Raw genomic sequence first — 26,473 nt, forward strand, 5'->3', positions numbered from 1 at the left:
TCTATTTCTTGCGTGCAACAAATTCAGCGCCGTTAGCGGAAATATTTGTAACTTCTATATCGTTTTATAATAATGAGTGATTTATTTGAAGGTACTTTTTTCAAAACTAAAAACAAACTAACCTATAAAAACCAAGTTTTTATTATACCTACTCTCTTTATTTTTATTTATTTAAAAAAATTTATATTTTTCTGTATCCTCTAGCCGAAAGTACGGACTTTTTGGCCGCATTTGGTTCCAGAAAGAACGACTTTTGTAGCCAGTTTTCCACATTATTTGATCACTTAACTAGCGCCATTAAATAGTCACAACATATCGCAAGCGCGAAGTTGAATTTGGAAATTTTTTTATAATTCAATATTATAATTTTACAATCCATAGTAACATTGTTATTACAGCAAACATGTGATATTTTTTGTTAATTAAATAATTTATATGGAGTAATAATTTGTATAAAAACGTGCAACCGTTATTTTAACGATTTATAGACCATACTTTCGACTAAGGAATACAGAATTTTTTTAATCATCGGCCTCAAACTAAAACAGTTGCACAATTTTAAACAAGTATGTATATTTATTTGTTTCAGAGTAAAATCCGAAGAAGGGCCCGAATTAACGGGCGGAGGTGGAAGCATGGAAGCCGAAAAACGCATTCGTCGTGAAATTGCAAATAGCAACGAACGCCGCCGAATGCAAAGTATAAATGCTGGCTTCCAATCATTACGGACCTTACTTCCACACCATGAAGGCGAAAAATTGAGCAAGGTTAGTTTTCAAATTAAATTTTATTTTATATTTAATGAGATCCATGAACCTTATAACCTTTGACCAAATTAGATTAATTAGCTTTTAATGAAAAGTGAATTAATAAATCTCCTCATTTGTTCAACTCTCTGAATTTATGTTTTTGTTAATATTTAGGAGTATAAGAATTCAAACATTACAACTGCAGCTCAGTAATATTGCCGTTTTAAAAATATTGTCATAATGTCTATTAAGGGTTAAATAAATTATCTATATTTTACACCTTTTTATATGTAAATTTAATTTTCTATTAAAAAATAAATAAACCGTTAGAAAATTCCAATAAAATTTTATTAGAAACAAATGACTCATATATTAATTAACTAATTATTGTGTCGAGTATTTATATATTATAAATTAATTATGCCATGCCACTAAATATTATTATCAATTTTTAACCAACAAAAACAGAAGAGGTTATTTATTTGTATTTTTTTGTGAGTGTGTTTTTGTTAAGATATATCCGTTTATTATGAACCGATTTTGATTATTCTTTTTCTATTGAATGGAGTATAGTTTCAGAATAGTCTCATTTAAGGTCACCAAGAGCGAGTGAAAAAGGTTCAAAAATTAAGGGGTGTAATTTTTAGCATACTAAGCGAGCGCCATATTATCTGCTACAAAAACCTGTTTTAATTATTGGAAAAATTATCGAATACTTTTTATATATTTGGTTTTACGGCAACTTTAAACTTTATTTGGGAAAGGTCTATAGAGTTAATCGTAAATATTCATTTCTACTAATACAATTTCAATCTACTGTAATCCGTATAGACGAATTTCACTGTAATAATATTATTAAGCTCAAAATACATGAATTAATTTTTATCAATAATAATCATATTTCAATTACTATATTAATTTTAATATATTTATTTTATTTTCGAATTCGCAGCTCTGTTGTTTTAAATTTTATACACAATTATTTATAATTTATCAACAAGAAATTTTACTTGTAGTTAATTGATTTTTAATTTATTGTTCTAATTAATTAACCAATTCACCTTTTGTTTATTTTTTGAAAGGAAGTTTCATATGTTTACAATGTTCTTACAGTTTTTTTTTTTAAATAATTTTCCGGTTTATCTGTGATCAAGTAGCAGTACCAAGTACTTCTTTTCATCATTTTTAGCTTCTGTCATATTTTCTCTAGTCTTGTGACTATCGCTGAATGAAAAATTTCTATTACGCTAAGCAAGGCATGGTTTCACATTAACTCTTTAATTTCAATGGAGTTGGAGGCTAAATATCTTATTTTATCTTTGAGAGGAAATTCTATGATAAGATGAAAGGACGTTAATACACTCCGTTACAGTCTGAGCAGATTACACTGACCTTCCCATAAGCGACAGATTTATCTTTAGTTTACAGTGATCGATAAGCACTCTCAATTCAATATGACAGGTAGGCAAAGTTGCGGCATTGTACTCAGTTATCCTTTGTTTAGTTTATATGAAGCCTTCTGCCAACTTCTCCACCCGATCGTTCAGGACAAGGGTAGTGCAGTTTCTAAAGGTACCTGTAAATACGGCATGTTCTTCGTCTCTTTCCTCCTTGACCTTGTATTGTCCTGGATCAGTTGAATTGCCCTGGTATCCGAAGCAGAATATTTTGAGGGCATTTTGCGCTTACCAGCGCACTATTTCTTTTGTCGCTGATAAGTAGAGAGTTCCCATTCATACTTTTGTGTCTGATTAAACTCCTAGAAGACATCAAGCAGACAATATGACAGACACAAGGAAGCTTAAATTTTTTAAGAAGCCTCAGTTGGTTATGGAATAACTAGACCATTAAAAGAGTGGGCTATGAATGACAGTCAAGTTCAATCGTATTTTTGATCGGTTTTGTTGCAAATTACTTTGGTTTTTTTAATACTCATTCATTTATTCACCTAGTTTAAGTCTGCTGTAATTCTTGTTGAATCCTCCGGTTGTCACATAGCAAAGTTTATTTCTCGAATGTTTTCAAAATATTTACTATTATGAATGGGGTCTCCTTTTAATATCTCACTACAAATATAAACAGATAATATTAATTTTAGTATGCATACTTTTTTTATTTGAATATAAAAATGATGGCCTTGCATTACAATAACATTATTTATAGAAATTATTATTTTACAAAACTAGTAAATACATAATTATGTACTCATACACAAACATACACACACACACACAAAATAGATTTCATTCATAAAAATAAAAAAAAAATAAAAAAAATAGAATCTATTAATGTATCTAAAATTATATTGAATTACATACAATGTTTGTATAAATTTATGATTCCAATAAAATATTGAATTAAAATCCATTTCCATTTAAAAAAAAACACAACAAACATTATAATATACAATAGAATTCAACTGCCATATATCCACTGTACAAAACCTATCTAAAACTATCAACAGAGGCAGTCAGTTCAGTGTAACAGTAGTCTATAGTTAAGAGAAGAAGTACCAATATTGTACTATGAACAGAAGTGTGTGTTTATAAGAGGTTATGGGCCCTCAAGATAATAATAAAACATAAGAGAAGTACTGCAGATGAGTCCCTAGAGCCTAGACCAAAAGGCCCTCTGTGCTCTCCTTGAGAACAGGTGCTGTTACAATCAAGTAAATTTAAACCACTCAGCTTCTCCGCAGGGATCTCTCCCAGGATTGATGTATCCAAGATTTTGGACCAGACCATTCTAAAACTGAAGCCCTGCAGATTTCTGCCGGTGCAAGTAACTTTTATGGACGTTTCATCGTCCTCCAAACAGATTCTACAGACAGCAGAAGGTCTTCCAAACAGATTCTAGTAGGATCATCAGATGTGTTCCGTCAAGAGTCCCACCTCCCTTCTCAACTGTGCTCTAGTGAGTCACAATCGAATGATGTAGCTGTGGTTATACTCAGTTTGATCTGTCTCATACCCTGCGCTAAGCCCCAGAAATTAAGATGGACTAGTCGTTGCCATTCCTTGATTCGGTAAATTGCGGAACATCATGCTATAGGAATGGCAGGCTCAGGTGAAAGAGGCATTTGAGACGACCCTTCTAGTGCCAACGAGTCCGCTGCTTCATTTCCTTTAATGATTCTGTTATTCATTGCCAGGCAATTCAGCTCCTTTAAGCATTTATAGATTAACCTCGATTGGAATCTTAATTCTTCAAGGGCCCGAAGAGCGGTCTAACTATTAAAAACGCAGAAACCACGCAGAAGATGCTGAATTTTGAGAAGCTGATATGTCCCATTGAAACTTTTCGAGTTACAGATCTAGGCACCTCTCAGCATAGCAAAGATTTTTGATTGAAAAGCCGTCGCATATTCACCAAGAAAAAAACCACCTAAAAATAAACGATTTTCTGTTCTATAAATGCTAGAAAGATGAGATTTTCACCAACCGATTTGAAATAAAATTAACAGAAAAGTTTGGAAAATGAAATTTTTCAATATTTGCGGGATGTTGTTGAGTAAGCTTTACACCACAAATACAAATTTTATACATATTAAAAATCTAATTTTTTTATTCACTTTTTGAGGGATGTAAAAATCGGGTTTTTCCAACATTTTTTATTCGAAAACTAGAGAGTTAAGAGAAAAATGTCCCTAAACTCTCCAGTTTTCCTTCCAGAACGCTTCTTATTAATTTTGAGCCCAATTATATTATAAAAGTTTTTCCGAAGTGATTCGGCCTATATTATAAAAAATAGTTTAAATAACATCCTAGCGGCTTCCCATCGTCAATCTGCAATTTTACGTTCAGGAACATTTTTAAACCAGATCCTACAAAAATTTGCATGCTCAATGATGGATTTTATCGGATCTAAATATTGATGAATGCATCATTATTCAAATGTGAGGCCACTTTTTTTTTTTCAAATACATTACAGCTACACAGTTTAGTTATATAGATAGTAATATTATAACGCCGCGCCGGTCGTGCCATACAACTCGTATGGCAGCCGGATATAAATAGATATCCCGCAACAGAACATCACAGAAACTTACTCTACTATAAACTCAACAATAATATTAATAATTATATAAATAAATACAATAAAAATTGTTATTTATTTTAGTAGTTTCAGTCGAGAGTTGTGATAATAGTTTTTAAGTTGATGTTGAGTGTTGACTTGCTTGTTGAATGTTGAATGTGTTTTGTTACAAATAAAATATACTTCCTAGAACAAAACTAGTCTCATCAACATTATAACACATCGTATCGTTTATCTAACTCTATCTATCTGACTCTCTTCAATTCAATTCAATCATATGGAGATGACTCACCTCTTCATTCATATATTTTCATTTTAATCTGCGATTATTGGTATACGTCACCGTTTATGACGTGCGAAAAATTTAGATAAGATTCGAGTTTTTTTTTTTTAAATAAATAAAATCAGATGGGAGAAAAATGAGGTTGTGCTTTGTGTGGCAACGAGTATGAGCATGGTGTATACTGGAAAGGCAATCGAAATTTCTGAATGGAATAATAGAACTACTAATGAGGGAGCATCCATAAATCGCGTAACTTGATCAAGAGGGAAGGAGATTATTTCCAAAGCTATATATTTATATATATTTTTACTCCTTGAGTATCGATTTACATATAATGCACCCAGTATGAAAAAAATATAAAGAGTAAAATCAGTTGATCGAAAGACCTCGCGAAACCTATCGTGGGCATTTCAATTTTTAGTAATGTTTGTGTATATCTTGTGTGAACTTGATGTGAAACATTTTACGTATAACACATACAAATCCATCTCTTGTTTGAAACTGACAATAACCTGACGGACACAGGATACAAAATTTATATATTTTTGGCATAATGTAAATAATTTTCAGTTTTAGTTGCGGTATACGGATATTTAATTTCGAACATTGGTATACTTTTACATTTTATGAACGCTTTATTCTTATAACGCCATGTTTCAGAAAATACAAAATGTCTTTTTTACATGATAATAAAAAAAAACTACGTTTGATCCGGAGAGGGGATCACAGTAAACGGTACAGTAAGCTACATGGAGAGCCTCTTTGGAATCCCTCCCAAAGGGGCTGGAATTGGCCACGTAGTTTATAGACGCTCCTTAACGCTGTTGTTATTCGATTGGCGAATGAACTATCCTTGTTTTCCGGAATATCGGTGAAAAGAAAGATTTTTTGTCGCTTTTCTTCCACATAAACTTAAGAAGTGCGAGGTAATTTACGCTTTAGCTGGAATACCGTTTTTCTCCATATTTATGTGAGAACTGCAACTGCGTGTTATAATCACTTACTCATCAAAAATTAGTCAAACAATCAATCTTCAGCCTACCTACATTCTCTTAAAATATCATTTAAATACAAATGCTGTCTAGTAAATAGTAATATCTGTATAAGAACTACACGGTAAGAAATGCATGGCGGTTACTAAAATGCTGGTATCTAAGTTAGCATAAGTAATATTACAGAATTGAATAGGGCTATCCGCCAGAAGTATTGTAGATATCGCCAACCAGTATGGACTTGACGCCCATACTAATGTTACTATTTCCTCAATACAGTACACATTATGACGTTCACGCCGATACTGACATAGTGATATCTAAAAAATTTCGTATCGTGTACAGACGATTCACGATACATTTTGTTCTAACTAGGTACTACATCTTACCCTAAAATCACATAATTTGAGTATAGTAAAGTTAATAAAATGGTTTGCTTACCGATGATAATATTATGTTTATAGTTAGTTGGTAGTTAGAGTTAGTACACAACGTAACTGATGCGGCACAGAACAAGGTCGTGAGATCAGTGCTCTCTGTATGCGTTGAATTGAGAGAGAGTTGTGTGCTCACAGCTTGAATGAGGCCCGATCACAGTCACAGACGTTCACGTGACCGTCCATACTCCATATCCATGTACACTATACAAGTATATTATACAAACAAAATAGATAGACATACACAATACAAAAACGAACGAGGCCAAACATGGTGGAAATCATTTTTATTTGAAGTGTGGTTGATAGTTTGGTTATTATTGGTTTTGTGTGTATTGTAAATGAAGGGCACAGGCAAAGAATATACTAAGTCACATTTTTGTTTTTTTTTTTGAATGAAAAAGATATTTTATAGTGCAAAAGTTTTAGAATGCTACGGATAAATTTTTTTGCGCTAACAAGCGTATACACAAACAAATCAGCCTTTAAAATTTATTATATAATTCAATAACATGCTAGGCTGAAGACATTCTAAGTCCATCATTTTATACAACTAACATCGATGAAAGGGAAATATTCTTTAAGGCCGTTTTAATAACTTAAATAGGTCTTATAATAAAATTATGTAACAATACACAAATTTTGGAAAAATGTAGCAGATCCTCATGTCTATATTGCTGAAACATATGCAATTAAGTTGATCCTAAGTAATTAAGTTATCTTTAGGAAGAAATGCGACTTAAAAATAAAGAAATGCATTTAATCGAAAGAAGTATAGCCACAGAAAATGCTATAGCCAAAAAATTGTCAAGGGCAATGGAAGACATTCTCCTGAATTCATTCAGCCGTTTTAATAACTTAAATAGGTCTTATAATAAAAATATGTAACAATACACAAATTTTGGAAAAATGTAGCAGATCCTCATAAAAAAATTAACATTTTTTATTTATAACATTTTTTGAAATTCGTTATCTTTCGGAGGATATCCGACTTAAAATATGTCACTGCATTTAGAAGAATTTTTAGATAAAAGTTATCAAGGTCAATAAAGATCATTCATTAGTCTGTATTAATAACTTGTAAAGCCCGGTTAATTTTCAAGAACATTTGAAGATCAAGGACAAATGACCTTGAAACTAGAATTTCAGATCCAAGTCGTGGATTCAGGAGAATGTCTTCCATTGCCTTTGACAATTTTTGGCTATAGCATTTTCTGTGGCTATACTTTCCTTTCGATTAAATGCATTTCTTTATTTTTAAGTCGCATTTCTTCCTAAAGATAACTTAATTACTTAGGATCAACTTAATTGCATATGTTTCAGTTCAATGCCTGTATGATTTAGCATGTTGTTACCCTGTACCCTTCAAATGTAATGTATGGTTCATCGAAACAACTTTTTAAAAAACCATTTATTTTTATTAGTAAACTGAGCCGAGCCGGCAAATATATAATAATTACGTGTGATTTAATATTTATTACTATAAATAGAAATAACATTTACTTCTAACACATGTTCAAAACTACCTATTTGCATATTTGAATTATAAAATGACTTCGTGCAGATTTTATAGATTTTTATGCTAAAATTTATTTAAACCAAGCAAAAAGCTTTTTACTGTTGATTCGTTTATTTGTTTTGTAAGTAAAGTAGCAGTTATCCACCTCCACCAACGTCGCTTGGAAATTTCGAACTTAAAACTCCTTACGCGTTTCGGGGCGTCCATTAATTACGGCATTTTTAAGGATTTCTCCCCCCCCCCCCCTTGGTGAGATATCGTAAAATTTTTGCCGAGCCCCTCCCCCATACCCCAACCTTACAAGAGATTTTTCAAAACTTATACTTTGGGTATAAAAGTATTGGATTTATTTTAAAAAAAAAACACAATTTGCTCAATTATTTTTATTTAAGACTAGCAAGACTGGTATTTGCGAATATTGCTGTAATCTTGTGGATACGGCTGATCAATAGCGGTTAAACAATTGAAGAGCTGCTATGCTGCTCTGTGGCGTTCGGACAAATATGATAAATATAATTGTTTCAGATTTTGCCATATTTCATTCAAGATACGTTTTTTACTTTCATTCAACATTAAGTTAACTTAATTTCACACAGCTTTACAATATTTTCTGCTAAAAAAAATTACGTCATATTTGCCAAGACCCCCCCTCTCCCCGAAGTAAGATTTAGTAAGATTCGGCTCGACACCCCCTTAAATACCTCACGTAATTAATGCACGTTCCCCTTATAGCCTGCTCTTCCTCTAACCTCACTTAATTCTCCTTTCGTTTGTTTAATTTTTTGGTGCGGAAGCCTTATTAAAAAAAAAAAAAATCTGCCCATGTAACTTGCTGACAATGTAGCATTCTATAGGTGAAATAATTTTTCAAAACGGTTAAGTAGTGGACTCAAAAAAGACGGATTTTTATACAAACTTTCATTCGCTATTTCACCCTCTTAAGGGTAGAATTTCGAAAAATCTTTTCTTATCGGATGCCTACGTCATACAAAAAACACACCCTCCAAATTTCAGGTCGCCACGGTCAGCGGTTTAGGCTGTGCGTTGATCCGTCCGTCAGTCAATCAATCATTCAGGATAAAACATTTTTTATGTATATAGAATAAGCAATATACCAGGTGTTCTATAAATTTCTGCAGAACTTTAGACTTTCTAAATAAGCTTATAAAGACGAACGACAAAGCTCGTTATACCAAATTTCGATCTGAGATCTAATTTCCGAAATAATTAGCCAAATCAATTAATAAATTTATCCAATGACAGAACACCTAGATAAAAATAAGGAACTCTATATTTTAATTTCATCAAATTCTTAAGAAATATACGTTAACAATCAAACTGTCTTAAAGTATAACATCGAAGAGTGTTTTAACCTTTTAGTAAATACACATGACCGAGGTCAACTTGAAAACTTAATTAAAAGTGTAATTAAAATTATTTGGAAAGCACAAATATGCTAATGACTTTTGTTATGGGATAATGCCATTTATATTATTATTACGAACCTTAAACACATTTCAAGTTAAACGAGAGTTCAAGGTTAAATTTCTTTTTTAAAGTATACTCCACTCTAGTAGCTAACTATAGTGTGTTTGAATCCCTTGATTCGTGGATTATAAAATGGTGTGACCAACCAAACTAGAAGCAGATGTCTTATAGTCTTATGTAAAATAGTTTTCAATTTATTTTAGAAGGTCATTGAGTCATTGTAATGTATGTACATATACCAAGAGCCAAAGCCGTTCAAATTTTGAACGTAAGCTGGACTTATCAGATTTTAATACATATGGTCCGGGAGATGAAAAGATTTTTTTCAGGATGATAAGCATCAAGCTAATACTTTAGAAATGGCTTCGTTTCCATTCACTCCTGGGCAGATGACTGGAAAACCCGGAAGTGTTAAGGAAATCAAACTCTACTGGAAAAAACAGAGAAATGTAAGGAAATTCCGTAAAAAAGAGAAAAAATAGGGAATTTTATTAATTTCTTACAAAAATGTTCTTACAAATGTGTTCTAGTTTGATCGCTAAGTGTGTTTGTCTGTCTGTCTGTGGTACCTGTAGCACCTAAACGGATGAACCGATTTTGATTTTTTTGTTTTGTTTGAAAGGTAATTTAATGGGGAGTGTTCTTAGCTATATTCCAAGTGCGAATTTTAGATTCCGTACCCGAAACAACTAAAAAATAGGCTATGATTCTTAAAATCGGTTCGGTTCGGAGAAGGCTCTAAGAAAAAGATAATTTAATGGAAAGTGCTCGTAGATATGTTTCAAGTGCAAGTTTAGGATTTTTGAAAAAATTGTCGGATGTTTTTAAATTTTGTAAATTTTTTAATTGTTCGTAATGAAGGAAGGGACGGGTTTTTGATGATTGAGTCCAAAAGAACTTAGCATGATCAAAACTTCCTTAATCCATAGTTTTCAAAAAATTTTAACCGAAAGCTTAAAGCTATGTATTATGTGCAGGGCCCTTTGAAATCATTTCTTATGAAATTGATCATAAGATATTTTTGAAATGATAGAATTTTGGTTTTATTAAAGATTGTTTAACTTTTAAAGCAACCATACCCGAGGTAGCATTCAGTTCGGCCTAGAGTAAGTTTTTACTGACATTTGTATTATGGTATGCACTATGTACTGCTAACGTAAAAAGTCCCGCTTTGTATCAAAATTTGACAGACGTGGCTCCTGGTGTAATATGTATGTATGAACTGAATTCAATTTGTTAATTTGTATATTTTGTTTTTAAAATATTGAAATTGAATCATTTATGCAAATTTAAATATGAATTCATTTTAGCATATTTGTGTTGTGTGTAATGTGATCGGATGTTGTAATATACAAAAGTATTTTTTGTTAGTAATTATCTGGCGCTATAAAATATAATTAATCTTGGGAAATTTTCCAACATTTTTATTTGATCATTAATCATATGCTTTTTTTATGAGCATTTATTTATGTATAGGAAGCTCGAGGAAGTTAAATAATGTTAACAAAAAAATTATCGTACATTTGAAACTGCAAAATTTCATGTTTCAATAAAGATTGAGAGTTCAGTAACTTGGTGATCAATTTAACTAAAAAAAGACCTTTATTGAATAAAAAAAAATTATATTTCGAAGGAAGCGTGAATGAAAATTATTGGAGTAGGAAAGATTTTTGGAGAGATTTTAAAAATCGATGGGAATGGAGCCCAGACCATAAGTCCGGCCCGGATAAGACTAGTTTAGCATTAAGAATGTCGTGATACAATACTCTCAAAAGGATGAATTATATGCGCGGTAAGAGTATATAAGCTTGTAGTGAAATAATAGGTATAATTTGATGTTAAATTAATTTTTAAATTTTTTAAATTTTTTTTATTAATATATTTTTATAAATTATATCTCATGTGTTATTCTGAAGTATGAACTATAATGCTGTACAGTTTCATTAAAAACCATTCGCTAGTTTTAGCGTGAAAGCGTAACAAACAAACAAATATGCTTACTTTCGTATTTATAATATATAGAGATAAGTAAACAAACATTCAGAATTTTCTGATATTAAGCCCAAAACAAGACAACTATTTTAATATAATAAATCCATAATCGACTTTAGAATATTTTTAGGTTTCTTAACCAATCACAATATAAAATTAACTTCCTGAAGGTTGTAATAAATTACGACTTAAAAGTGTCCTTAATACTTTTTCTTATCCTTTTGCCACTAGTAAATTATTATACGGAAATTATTAATAAATTTAAATCATTCTGCAATCTTGTAAAGAAAAAATATTATTTGATTTTGCAATTAATCGATAGACATTATCAATAATTATTGTCCTCGTAAATAGTAATTAAAGAGAAAAAAAATTAAATTAAAATCAAAGCGCGCGAATGTCATTTGCCTAATTTACGCAATATGCTATTTATAATTATTATTTTAAATATTATTTCTGTTAGTAATAAGTGTAGTAAAAATCATTTATAACGACTTGCAAGCAATTTTAAAATTATGGTCGTTATAAGCGATATGAACATTTTATAATATTATCTTCTTACTAGAAGTGTCGTTAAGAGTTAATTTGGATATACTATTACACTTAAGGATGTACGAGCGTCGGAGCAATTTTGGATAAAAGGCTTGATTTTTATACCATGTTTATGGAATATACCAAGGGATACTAAGTTTAGTCCCAAGTTCGTAACGCTTAAAAATATTGATGCTATGAACAATATTTTAGTATAGGTGCTCATAAAATCACCTATTTAGTCCATTTCCGGTTGTCTGTCTGTAATCACGGTAACTCAAAAACGAAAAGAGATATCAAGCTAAAATTTTTATGGCGTGTTGGGGACGTAAAAAGTGAGGTCGGGTTCGTAAATGAGCAACATAGGTCAATGTATTATATGGGTATATCGTTATATATGTGTGATATGTATGAATGTGTAATGTGACAACACTGTCACTGTGTAATAAACACTGTCTATACATGGTATTTCAACAATTTACTCAGTCAATTGTTTGTTTTCACTTGTTTTTATATGAAGTTGGACTAGGTGTAAATCAATTTTGAAAATTTTAGGGCACGGTGCCCGGTTATTTAAATGATTAAATGACGTCATAAATAGGCATATTTAATATTGGTATTATGCAAAAACGGTAGATGGATGATATATTTTTATAAATTTATCCAAAACTAGTCGGTGGAAATTAAAAAAAAAAAAAAACTTAAGAGTTTAGATAAGAAGAATATTTACCCATATTCTGTCGATATTTGACCGAAATACATTCGCCATATACACTAGCCGAGGCCCTTTTTAAAGTCTAGCTAGTTCTGTAGTGTATAAGTCTCACTTCCATATTAGCCCAGGAAAATACAGGATTTTCTGCTTAAAAATCCAAGTGAAGTTTTTCACTGGGTTATCTGTATTCAGATGCAAGAAATGAGCTATGAAAAGTCCATTGCAAAATCATGTGCGCAGAAAAATTAATTCAAGGTCAAAGGTTGTGATAAGTTTTTTTCTCGTAAACTATTAAAAAAGTTTATAAAAGTTTATTGCAGTATGGGCTATTATGAAATTTGTTTCTGAGTTAATTTTACATAAAAAAGGTTCTAGACAAAATTTTTAGAAAGAGAGTGTAAGAATTTGGTAAATTTATTAATTTAATTGATGTCTCTATAACCTAATTTGACTGTAGTCAAAATAAAATTTTAAAAAAAATAAATGGTTGTATTGAAGTGCGCGTAGCGGCGCAACAGAGAGTTTTCCTTACGTAGGCCCCATACATAATACACAAACAGCTGTTTGAGAACGCCAGTTCAATGTTTCTCTCATATATATAATAAGTAAGTATTCACTACATAACATGCATTGCGTTCCACTAATTTTATATTACTTTGTGACGGCCAGATAGACTAATGAACGGCACGGCGCACCAGTATATGGTATGGTGAACGGACTAACTTACGGACAGACTGACTGACGTACTCACTCACTCACTCACTTATTGAAAAGTCTTATGTGATTCGATAAAAATTATAAAATATTTTTATCTTGAAATTATTCCAACCGGCTTTACTTTAAATGCAATAATTTTTAGCCGGCTTTTTTTTTATTGTGTACGATGATTTGTTATTTTTATGCAAATTTTGTATCAATTTTTATACCATGTATATATGAAATAAATATACACAGTATATTAAGTTTAGTCCCAAGTTTGTAACGCTTAAAAATATTGATGCTACGAAAAAAATTTTGGTATAGGTAAATCGATCCGAAATATCGTTTTTTTCGAAAATTACTCGGCCAATCGCCAAATGATTTTTGAATTTCTTGGGTCAAAATTACCTTTTAAACTGAGTTTCATCAAATTCCGAAACAAATTATTTTATACGATTTTTTCGAATTTTTCTAAGGGGTACCCCTTAAAAAAATTGCAAAAAATCGATACAAATTTATCGTCTCCAATTTCGATAAAACTCTGTATATAAGGTAATTTTGACCCAAAAAATACAAAAATCGGTTTCATTTAACGATTGGGCGAATAATTCTCGAGATAATACCGGAAATCGATCTGAAATATCGTTTTTTTTCGAAAATTTCTCAGCCAATCGCCAAATAAACTCGATTTTTGAATTTCTTGGGTCAAAATTACCTTATAAACTGAGTTTCATCAAATTCCGAAACAAATTATTTTATACGATTTTTTCGAATTTTTCTAAGGGGTACCCCTTGAAAAAATTGCAAAAAATCGATACAAATTTATCGTCTCCAATTTCGATAAAACTCTGTATATAAGGTAATTTTGACCCAAAAAATACAAAAATCGGTTTCATTTAACGATTGGCCGAATAATTCTCGAGATAATACCGGAAATCGATCCGAAATATCGTTTTTTTTCGAAAATTACTCGGCCAATCGCCAAATAAACTCGATTTTTGAATTTCTTGGGTCAAAATTACCTTATAAACTGAGTTTCATCAAATTCCGAAACAAATTATTTTATACGATTTTTTCGAATTTTTCTAAGGGGTACCCCTTGAAAAAATTGCAAAAAATCGATACAAATTTATCGTCTCCAATTTCGATAAAACTCTGTATATAAGGTAATTTTGACCCAAAAAATACAAAAATCGGTTTCATTTAACGATTGGGCGAATAATTCTCGAGATAATACCGGAAATCGATCTGAAATATCGTTTTTTTCGAAAATTTCTCAGCCAATCGCCAAATAAACTCGATTTTTGAATTTCTTGGGTCAAAATTACCTTATAAACTGAGTTTCATCAAATTCCGAAACAAATTATTTTATACGATTTTTTCGAATTTTTCTAAGGGGTACCCCTTGAAAAAATTGCAAAAAATCGATACAAATTTATCGTCTCCAATTTCGATAAAACTCTGTATATAAGGTAATTTTGACCCAAAAAATACAAAAATCGATTTCATTTAACGATTGGGCGAATAATTCTCGAGATAATACCGGAAATCGATCCGAAATATCGTTTTTTTCGAAAATTTCTCGGCCAATCGCCAAATAAACTCGATTTTTGATTTTCTTGGGTCAAAATTACTTTATAAACTGAGTTTCATCAAATTCCGAAACAAATTATTTTATACGATTTTTTCGAATTTTTCTAAGGGGTTTATTAAATGACAGTTATCCGAGAGCTTCTCTTTGATCAACCTTGGTGAGAATTTTGATCGATGGTAGTGATTTTAGTGTAGTTTTCCCACTTTAATCTCTCTGAACAACCAAATATCGTAGCATAAGTGAAAACAAACAATGAATTCAGAAATACGTAGAATAGCCTCACATAACTGATATTCCTATACTATATAATTTTCGCTCTCACGGGTAAACAGTGATGTTTTCGAAAAAATGTTTAAAACAAAAGTTGTTTATTTTTTTTATAAGAAACATTTTTTACATTTAAACTTTTGTTCCATCTCAAAAGCTTAACAAGATGGCTCTATCTCTAACGGTTTACAAGACCCAATTGACCTATGTTGCTCTTTTACGAATTCAACCTCACTTTTATGCTCTAAGCAAGCTATAGAAATTTCAGTCTGATATCTTTTTTCGTTATTGAGTTATCGTGTCGACAGACAGACAGGCATATAGGCGGGCAAAGATTTTATGAACACTTATACCAAAATTTTGTTGGTAGTCGGTAGTTGGTAGCGTTGCTTAAAACTTGGGACTAGACCTAGATACGTTTCATATAATATACATGGTATAAAAAGATGGGGTGTAGTGTGTAGTACAGTTTAGGAAAAAAACGATATCGATCAAATAGTAAACAATATAATTAATCAACGTTTAAAAACAAATTGATAGTTTTTTTTATTTAATAGATATATTCTTTCTCACTCCATTGCATTATATGAAAACTATGATAGATTGTTTGAAGAATATATACTATTAATATTATTATTGTTTATAAATATTGCGTCGTAGTATTTCAAATAAACATAACATTTCACAGATCTCATTCACCTGCTGTCATCACCAACTTATATTTACTACCTACCTTCTCCCCCACTCCACTGTCTCTATTTCTACAATCTACAACAAACAAAACACACAACTGACAAACAAGACTGGTGTTCTCATAGAATTGTATACTCTACTAGTAAAAAGATAAGGTTTCCCTCTTATTTTTATACCATGTATATATGAAATATACATAGTATATTAAGTTTAGTCCCAAGTTTGTAACGCTTAAAAAAAATGATGCTAGGAAAAAAATTTTGTCATAGGTGTTCATAAAATCACCTAATTAATCCATTTCCGGTTGTCCGTCCGTCCGTCCGTCTGTGGACATGATAACTCAAAAACGAAAAAATATATCGAGCTGAAATTTTTACGGCGTACTCAGGACATAAAAAGTGAGGTCGAGTTCGTAAATGAGCATCATAGGTCAATTGGGTCTTGGGTCCGTAGGATCCATCTTGTAAACCGTTAAAGATAGAACAAAAGTTTAAATGTAAAAAATGTTCCTTATTCAAAAAATGAACTTTTACTTGAAACATTTTTTCGTAAACATCACTGTTTACCCGTGAGGGCGCCAATTAGGCGGAAATTTTATAATATGTACTATACTTGATTATCAGTTATGTATGTGTCACATGTTTGTATGTGTAATGTGATAAAGAAATCAACACTGACTATGCATGGTATTTCAACAATTAACTCAGTCAATTGTTTGTTTTCACTTGTTCTATCTAAAAAAATATTAAATTTATTTTGTCTAAAAAACAAACTAGATGAATATCAAAATACACCAACCACGTGATCTCTTGTATTATGTTGATAATAATCTTTTTAATCATGCTATAATTTACTGTGAGAAAATCAAAATATATTTACCGAGCTTTTGTTAGAGTAATAATATATGGGATAAACAATTGATAGAGTTAATTGTAGAAATTCCCTATATAGTCTACTAGCTGGATACTCGTCCGCTTCGCAGGGTTTAGAAGTGCAGAGTGGTAAAGATCATCGTGTTATAGCCTTCACCTCCCTTGCTCTCTCTTATCCCCCTCCGATGGGGTAGAGGGTTTTACACAGGTAAAATGTACGCATGCACAGTTTTCAATTTAAAAAAAATTTTAAATAGTCATAATTTATTGAGTATATCAGAATAGATGGCCATGAATTGTATTTTTACATTTTAACGTTTACCATTTACGTTATTTTTGTACCTTATTCCAAGAAAGTTTCAGAAAAAATTATACCGAATTATTAAGTTAATCAGGCTTAATAATTTTTTTGTGATCTTTACTGAAATTTACTTGGAATAAAGTACAAATAAGTTTAAAAAAAAACAAAACAATTTTTGTGGGATAAAATCTCGGCCATTTTTTCCTCGAAAATTATTCCAGAATTTTTTTTAGATTTTTGAAATCTACTACATATTTTGAAACGACCTAAAAATTTTTTTTTTCGAAAATTTACCCTTTTTTTCGCGTGTCTCCATCTATTTTACGGATTTACGAGCAGGCTATAGATTTAGGGTTGAAAATATTATTATCTTATTTTGAACTTTGATGAAAAATTTTATTATAACTTCATGAATGTAGACGAAAAATGATATATAAAATTTTTCGATATCTGACTCGAAATATCGAAAACTGAATTATTAAAGTAAATTTTCAATTTTAATATATTTTGAAAATTACGCCAGATAGCGAAAAATTTTATTCTTACTTTTCGTCTTCCATTGTCATGTTATAACATAATTCACTATCAAAATTTTCAAAATATACCTTTTTTATTTGTTTTACTGAAATAATTTAATCATATCCGCTCATACATCCTTATAGGAAAATTTTTGGCTGACAATTTTCCACCATGCGTGCGTCTAAACTATATTTTAATTTAACTAAATCATGACTTAGAATACTACACAGAAGAACTGACTGTATTATATACTGTATATTGTATTTTTAAATTGTGTAATATTATATGAATAAACAAAAACAAAAAAATTTACCACGTAATAACTGAACAAGAGGCCCTGCTTTTTCTTGAATTTTTCAATACCCCAACATAAGAACGCAACGATGTAATTCAATTTTATAATCAATAAAATTTATTATTAATAATAAATAATTTTTCATTATTATTTAAATACAGCAAAGACCTTGAAATTTTTTTTTTAATATGTAAAATACTGCGTTTCGATCATAATAAACATAACATACGGCCACACAAAAACATTGTTGTAATTTAATCGAGGAAATTAATTTTGAAAAAAAAAAGTGTTAAATATCAAAATAGTATTTTAAAAAATAATCATATTTATTCATGTGTAATAATTATCTTGAATATCCGATGTTCGAAGAATTATCCGAACAGGCAAGTTGGCTGACCTCCCGTTATTCTATTAACAGTAATTATTTTCTAACGTTATAATATTTTGTCTCTTTTGCAAGAAAGAGGATGCACTCTCGAAAAATTTGCCATTAAACATTATTAAGCCATTTGAATTTCTATAGGAATATTTTTTAACCCCTGAACTTAAAACTGAGGTGTTTTAGTTTGACCGCTATGTATATGTGTGTGTGTGTGTGTGTTTCTGTCTGTCTGTTTGTGGCAACTTAGCGCCTAAACGGATGAACCTATTTTGATTTTTTTTTCGTTTGAAAGGTAATTTCATGGCGAGTATTCTTAGCTATATTTCAAGTGCGAGTTTAAGGTTTCGTACACGAAAAAATTATCAGGAGTTTTTTAAATTTTGTAAATTTCACTTGTTATATAAAGTCAAATATATCCTGATGGGTCTAAAAAGATTGTACTAAAAAAGAAGTATTATTTTTTTCCACGGGTTTTCTGTCTCGTAATCATAATAATTACGTCATAAATATTCCATAAATATTGATGCTTATAATTATAAGTTATAACAGGAAGCGGTTGTCTATGTGGTTGTCTGCTTCATAATTTGCATAAACGTAGTAATAATTGGTGCAGTAATAACAAACACATATATCTACATATTACATGAAAATTTCTTAACTTGGCCTCTAACCACAAAAATTTTATACTTTGTTTCAAATGAAAAACAACTTTTGATTAAATTGTTTTGCCATGCATTAAACAAAATTTCCTTGAAATATTTACGGATATGGTTTCGCTACAATATTGTCAAAAAATTTTGGACTATATATGTCAAATTTAATCGCAATTATTTCATAAACGGTGTGGCAAATCGCCTTTTAATTTTAATATAAAATTTTGTACATTTCTCTTTATATTGTAATCTCGAAGCAACTACCTTAACAAGAAAAATATTAAACCAAGAACTAAAAAATCTGAGACATATCTACTACAATCATATGATTTCACACACACATACAAACATTGTAACCAATGAATCGCAAAATAATCTCTGGCATTGATTAATTGTGTGTAAACATCTTGGGCACGTTCGTCCATACTTTACCTCACCATTCATAAAAGACCATGGTACATAATATTAGTGCATTCAATATATCTCATCTCTCTCTAAACACTTGTATAATATATGTTGATCTCTTTCATACACATTACACACAATAAAGTGTGTAATATGTACCCGCCAAAAGTTATAGGTATAGAGCCAGTCGTAGTAATTGACAGATATTTTAAACGGCGCTGATCATGCTGAACATGCTCATATACACCGTGTTCTGTTATTGGCTACTAAAATTTACTAATATGTACTGATTATCATTGGCTACTGGTTATCAAATGATAGTGCATGAAGAAATTTTTGCCATACCTGCCATGAATATCTCCCAAATTAGGCCTCAGATCGAAATTAGGAAAATAGTTTTTTAGACGTTAACTGGCGATAAAAACTATTAAACAGTAAATGTTTTTTTAATAGTTCCAATTTAGACCACCTGATTACTTACCATTTATAAATATTTTAATTAAAACAAAACCGTGTAATATATCAAGACCATAAAAGCTTGAGGCCCTTAATCATTGATATTTTTTTGTATATAAATAGTCATTTATGAGTGATTCATAGAAATAATTATTTTCTACTTTTTAGTACAATAAAATTACTATTTTAAATTCATCAATGTAAACCTTGTCGCACAATTACTTTTCCAGATCAACTAAAAGTGAAGCCTCCGGCCTTGATAATTTTCGAATTTAAAAAAGTTAATGTCATGTACCACGCCTAACCCTAGACCAATTACTTAAATAATATTGAGGTCATGTAAATCTGGAACTATTACGTTATGATCTGATGTCTGGTGGCCAGTCTAGTACGCTAAAAGAGTTTTTAAAATACATGATGACTCGCACCGCACAGCACCGCACTCATGCGTTGTCAGATTTGTTAACTTTGAAAGTGAGATAAATAAATATAGTTTGCTATTAAAATACATTATCTATTATCTTTGTTTAAATATTTGACATTGGTTGGTGCTTACTCAAAGTAACTGTCTTGCACGCATTTACATTTTTAATTTATTCTCTAATTCTTTTTAAAGAACATTAATTATATGTTATTAAAACAAAACATTTTTTTATTATGATTCATTATGTGTGTATCTGTTCAATGTTGTAACATTTTGGACACTTTTTTAAATAATAATAATAAAGTATTTGCAAATTTTTTTGGCAAGGTTATTTCTGTCGGCTCATTTATAAAGATTACGTCATCGATCGTCAGAGATCTTTTACATAATTACATAGAATCTAATTCATGTGCTACCTTGACCGAAAATACAGTGTAAATGTTGGGCAGATAATTCTAGTGGGCCGTCCAATCTCATGTCAGAACATGATGTCTCCCATCAAACCATGCAAAATAGCTCTTAGCCTTTATCTACCTGTCTTACCCGCGTTTTAGATCACGTGATATAAAGTTTAAAAATTACGATTTTTAATTTTAATATTTTAAGGATGTATGAGCATGACAACAATGTTTGATTTAAAGGCTCACAATTTTTGTATAGGCAGATTTTTACTCAAAGAATATGTGGTTAAAATTTCAGCTTAGGTATCCGTGCAAATTTTTAAGAAAAAAGTCATTAAAAATCGATATAAAATACATTGGCTCTTATGGAGGAATCTCAAAAAACGACATATTTTGGAAGTTTTTGATAATTTTCATTTGGAATGAATGAAAACAAATTTAACAAAAACTTTTTAATAGAAAGTAAACATATTAGCAATGAATTAGAAAAGAAAAAAACTAAGTGTCTCCGTCCATATAAGGGATGTAAGAGCAGGGTAGATTAAGGGTTGAAATTATTTTTATCTTATTTTCAATTTTGATGATGAATTTTGTTACAACTTCATGAATGTAGACGAAAAATAAGAATAAAATTTTTCGATATGTGCCTTGGGTTTCAAAATATCGAAAGCTGAATAATTAAACAAAATTTTCAATTTTCGATATTTCGAAAATAACGCCAGAAAAATTTTATTCTTATTTTTCGTCTTATATTGTCAAGTTATAATATAATTTATCATCAAAATTGAAAATATATATTTTTTAAATTTGTGCTCCCACTACCGTGCTCATACATCCTTAAAAGAAAAATGTGCTTTAATGATTCGAAATCAGAATATTTAAGTATATTTTTACATAAATTTTAACTTTTTTCAAATTTCATGATTTATTTTTGACTAACGATAATATCCCATTGAAAAGGGACGTAGTTTTAACGATTTTCTAGTTGAACTTGACTATTTACCTAAGAGGAATTTTCTTAGTAAAACAATAAATATTATATTAAAGTTGATTGCGGGAGAGTGATTCAAATATAAAAGAAAAAATTATTCAATTCAGCAACGTTTCGATAATTTTATTTTATCTACTTCAAGGTCTACAACGGAAAACTAACAACTTGCTTATTAAATCAACGTTTCTACTGGCATTTTCAAATGTTTTTAAGAATCCCTATTTTTCACCAAAAAAAAAAAAGAAGCATGACAACCTTTTTAATATAAATTTTGACACTTAAAATGATAGTAATCATTAAGTTAACAACAATTTAACTTGAGGATGTAATTAATTTTATTTTTGTATTAAAAAAAAAAAAAAACTTAATAATATCTGCAATATTCAAAATTAACACTAGAACTTTAATTATATTATTTATTTATTTATATTTTTTTTGTTTAGTTATTGATTAATGTGATTTGATCACGCGAATTAACAATTATATTTATATAAAAATATTATTTTTGAAAATTATTATTATTTTTTTTATATGTTATTGTATTTTTATTAAAATAATTATGGGATCCATTTCAGCCCTTTGTATTTAATATAATAATATTTGTTATACGTTCGAACATTATATATATATATATATATTTTAGGTTTAAAGAGAGTAAACATGAAATTTCGTTTTGAGAGTATTTTTTTCAATGAGGCATCACATCCGGTCACGTTAACAAAAATTTACATTGCGTATCACGTTACGTTTTTTACTTAATGTTGAATACAGTTTTCAGTCCCGTTGATGTGACTTGGGTAGGGTTTTTTCCAAACCATAAATAAAATTGTTATTTTTGGGTGCCAATAATTTTTAGAAATTTTTTTTAATCCAACTCTCTCAATTTAATTTTTACTGAATTGTTTTTAGTCTCTTTTCCACTACTTTTGGATTTATTAGGGTGTTTCATTATCCTTCGAATAAATTTTAAGAAAAACCATAATATTTGGTGTGAATTGTTTATATAAGCTAATACGATCAGCTGTGATAAACACTAATGTCAAAACTACTTTGAACAAGTGAAAACAAACAATTGACTGAGTAAATTGTTTAAATACCATGTATAGACTGTGTTGATTACACTGTCACATTACGCTTATACTCAGTGTCACAAAAAATGCTAAGGATTACATATAGCATTATTTGTAATCCGTGCATTTTTTGTGACATTGAATACATACATGTCACACATACATAACTGATATTCCCATATAATACAAACTATACAATTTGTGCATAATTTGCGCTCTCACGGGTAGACAGTGATGTTTACGAAAAAATGTTTCAAACAAAAGTTGTTTATTTTTTTTAATAAGAAACATTTTTTATTTTATTTTATAAGGAGCATTTTTTACATTTAAACTTTTTTTTCTATGTCTATCATTTGACCTATGTTGTCCATTTACGAACTTGACCTTACTTTTTATGTCCTGAACACGCTGTAAAAATTTCAACTCGATATCATTTTTCATTTTTGAGTTATCGTGTTGACAGACGGACAAATACCCGAAATTGGACTAATTAGGTGATTTTATGAACACCTGTACCAAAATGTTGTTCAAAGCTAGAGTTTATAATTTTAATCTCCGAATAAATTACAAAAAACCAAGCACGAATGAAGAATCTATGCAATTCGTTTCAAAACAATTAAACTACAAACAAACAAACCATAATATATGAAGTGAATTGTTTATACGAACTAATACGATCAGCTGTGATTACAAACACTAAGTTCAGCCGCGCCATTCAGACGACTATCGAAGGTCACCATCAATCATCAATTCAATACTAATGAATGTAAACGCCACTTAAATAGAATAAAAGCAACAAAAATTTCAAGTATTGTATGAAAAAAAAAGCTTGTGTGTTTTCATTTTTTTTATCGGTCATACTGATTTTTTGTTTCAAATTTGCATTCACAAATCTGCATAAAAAATGTCCTTGGAAAATGTATTTTACAAATAATACTTTAAGAAAATTTGCAATTGGTTATTCGTAGTGTATTTTCTTTAAATTCTGAAACGTGTAGTTTCTCGACGTAAAATTGAAAACCTAGCCGTCATCTCACAGGACTTGGAAAATTATACAGAGTGTTTTTTTTTTTTTTAAGTTGGCATATGCTTAAAACTCGTTAAATAAATTTAATTGAGAAAAATGCTTCAAACGAAATATGTTTGTTTCAAAGGCACACATCTTATACCGGCATCGAATTCGATCTAAGTTTTCAGGTTCAATTAAAAACCTACGCTGCTTCATAACTGATAAACATTAGATGAACACTTTAAATTAGAAAGTTGTTTCGAACAAAAAATGTTACTTTTTTAATCAATAACAACGTTCTAATTTAAAATGTTCATCTATCGTTTACCCGTTATGGAGTAGAGTGAGCTTTCCATCGAGCTTGAAATCATAGGTTAAGTTTAATTTAATGTCTGTTTAAGATGTGCGTCTTAAACAGACATACCCAACATTTTTCGCGTGTAGCATTTTTATCGATAAAAGTTATTTTTCGAGTTTCGAGCATAATTATGCCAACTTACAAAAGAACTCTGTATGCATATGATGTAATCTTAATGCCTAAAACACAGTTTTTATATACTGTAATTCGATGTGTACAGAATCGAGATCGCAACATAAATTCAAATAGGGAATTAGGAATTGAAAATCAATCCATACCAAAGTCTTTACCAAAAGTGATGAAATTATTAAAAAGATGTTTATTGACTATAATTGGTTGATTTATTGGCTGACATAAAATATGGCGTATCATTGTGGAGAATAACAATTTGCAATAGTTCTTTTTTTATTATAATGGTTTTGAAAAGACCTTTTGTAATGTTTTTATGACCATGATAATCACATTTTCAAACTGTCTTTATGTGTTTTTCTATTAAGATTTCTAAGTTAATGATCGTTAAAAACAGAATGACTTATTTTTTAAATAAACTTTTTTTGTTGAAAGTTTGAAAGAATGGGACAACTTTGAAGGTCTTGTAAAATTAATTTGGATCTTGAGCAAAGGATCGACATGATTTTTTGCCTAGGTAGTGGTAGTTTAAGGGTCAGAAGGCTTAGGGGTGTTTTTTAAAGGGTTTTGTAAAAGATTGTGAAATCGATTTTTAGCGCATTTTTCTCAAGAAGGTTTGATTAATTTACTCATTAACGATAATCATTCACGAAATCTCTTTTAATAGCGGGTATTATCGCGGAGCGCAGCTAGTTAGGCACAAAATAAATAATAATTTTCAACTTTTGTTTTTTTGTTTCTATGATGTCAAAAGTATATTTTGATAAAAAAAAATTGCTATTTAACCTTAAATCAAATAAATTCGATCAAAATGTTTTACTAGACCATACACAAAAAATTTGGTAAACGAAGAACTATTGTTTTAGCGAAGATGATGGTTGATGGTTTTGCCAATATGGCGCTGAAGTCATAATTGAAAACTCCAATAGAAGGTGACCTTATCTCAGTCTTAATCAATATTATTTCTATAGTGACCGAAATTCCTCCTTAACTATAATCAGAAGTGTGATAAATTTTACGACGAAATGATATGTCTGAGACATAAAATCGATGGTGAATTGACGTGTAACTATCTGTTTATTATTCGTTTTGTATAATTTGCGTTTATCTATTCATTGTAAGGATGCCTATAAGGTTTCTGTTCTATAGGCTTGAGTAAATATCTGGCATTAACAAAAATATACACATCTTACTATAGAACTCACAAACTGAAGTATCTCGTGACATTCTAGGTCAGCACGCTACCTTCCCTACAAGATTATTATTTTCCTGGAAGTCGTGTATAGTTTTGAATTGTATTGCTAAATTTCAAGGTCAATAATAAATCGAGGTACTTCCCCTAAAGTAACGTAACGGAATCCTAAAATTAAAAAGTTGTTAGTGTGAACATTGTGTCATTTATTTATAATTTTATTAGTAATATGCGCCATGTTATTACATAGACTTGAAGGAATGTTTTAATATGATTATTATTATTTTATTAAAATCAAACATTTCCCAGAATTCAAATGCATTGTAGCTCATTAAAATTCCAACACACAATTGCATACTTAACAAAGTCTCTTAAATACTTTTTTTTAAATCATTTTATTTATTTTTTACGTCTTTTTAAAAATATAGATTTTTATTTTTAAAATATTAAAAAAATAAACATTTAATTTTTATACAAAATAAGGTTTCTGTGTGAATTTTAATTTCTTACATCTTAAAAACAATTGTTAGAATATTTTACGATTGTTGATTGTTTCAAAATAATGCAAGGCAGTGAACCGGGAAGTCTTGTTGAATGAATCAAACAAAAAGAATTGTGTGTTGCGTTGTAAAAATGTTTTGTAATCTCTTATCAATTGTAGCTGAGAAAATGATGATTTGAAACAACTCATCCATAAACTGTATTGAAACTTAATATACTGACGGATCGTTAAGAAAAACTAGGTTGTAGGTTTGATTTTTAGTACCTCAATTTCCTTAAGAGGTATTCTGGTCTAGGAGGCTAAATTGTAGGCATTTTTCAAACTTAGATTATACAATAATGAAAAACATTATTGTAGTCATTTTTGTAGATATTTGTAGACATTTTATAAATTGTAAAAAAAAGAAAATAACAAGTGAAATTTACAAAATTTAAAAAATCCCCGACAAATTTTTCGGGTTCGGAAACCTAAACTTGCAGTAGAAATATATCTAGGAACACTCTCCATTAAATTAGCTCTT

The 26,473-nt window shown here is 29.9% G+C and overlaps 1 protein-coding gene across 1 annotated transcript in view; it reads left to right on the forward strand.

Annotated features, from left to right (window-relative positions):
* Positions 1-26,473, forward strand: part of LOC123296761 (transcription factor AP-4) — a 66,778-nt gene that overhangs the window by 14,161 nt on the left and 26,144 nt on the right. The window contains exon 2 of the mRNA XM_044878411.1: positions 590-767. Coding sequence (XP_044734346.1) covers positions 590-767 — 178 coding nt within the window. The remainder of the gene's footprint in view (positions 1-589; positions 768-26,473) is intronic.

Source organism: Chrysoperla carnea, chromosome 3 (assembly GCF_905475395.1).
Source record: "Chrysoperla carnea chromosome 3, inChrCarn1.1, whole genome shotgun sequence".
In the NCBI taxonomy this organism is placed as follows: Eukaryota; Metazoa; Arthropoda; class Insecta; order Neuroptera; family Chrysopidae; genus Chrysoperla; species Chrysoperla carnea.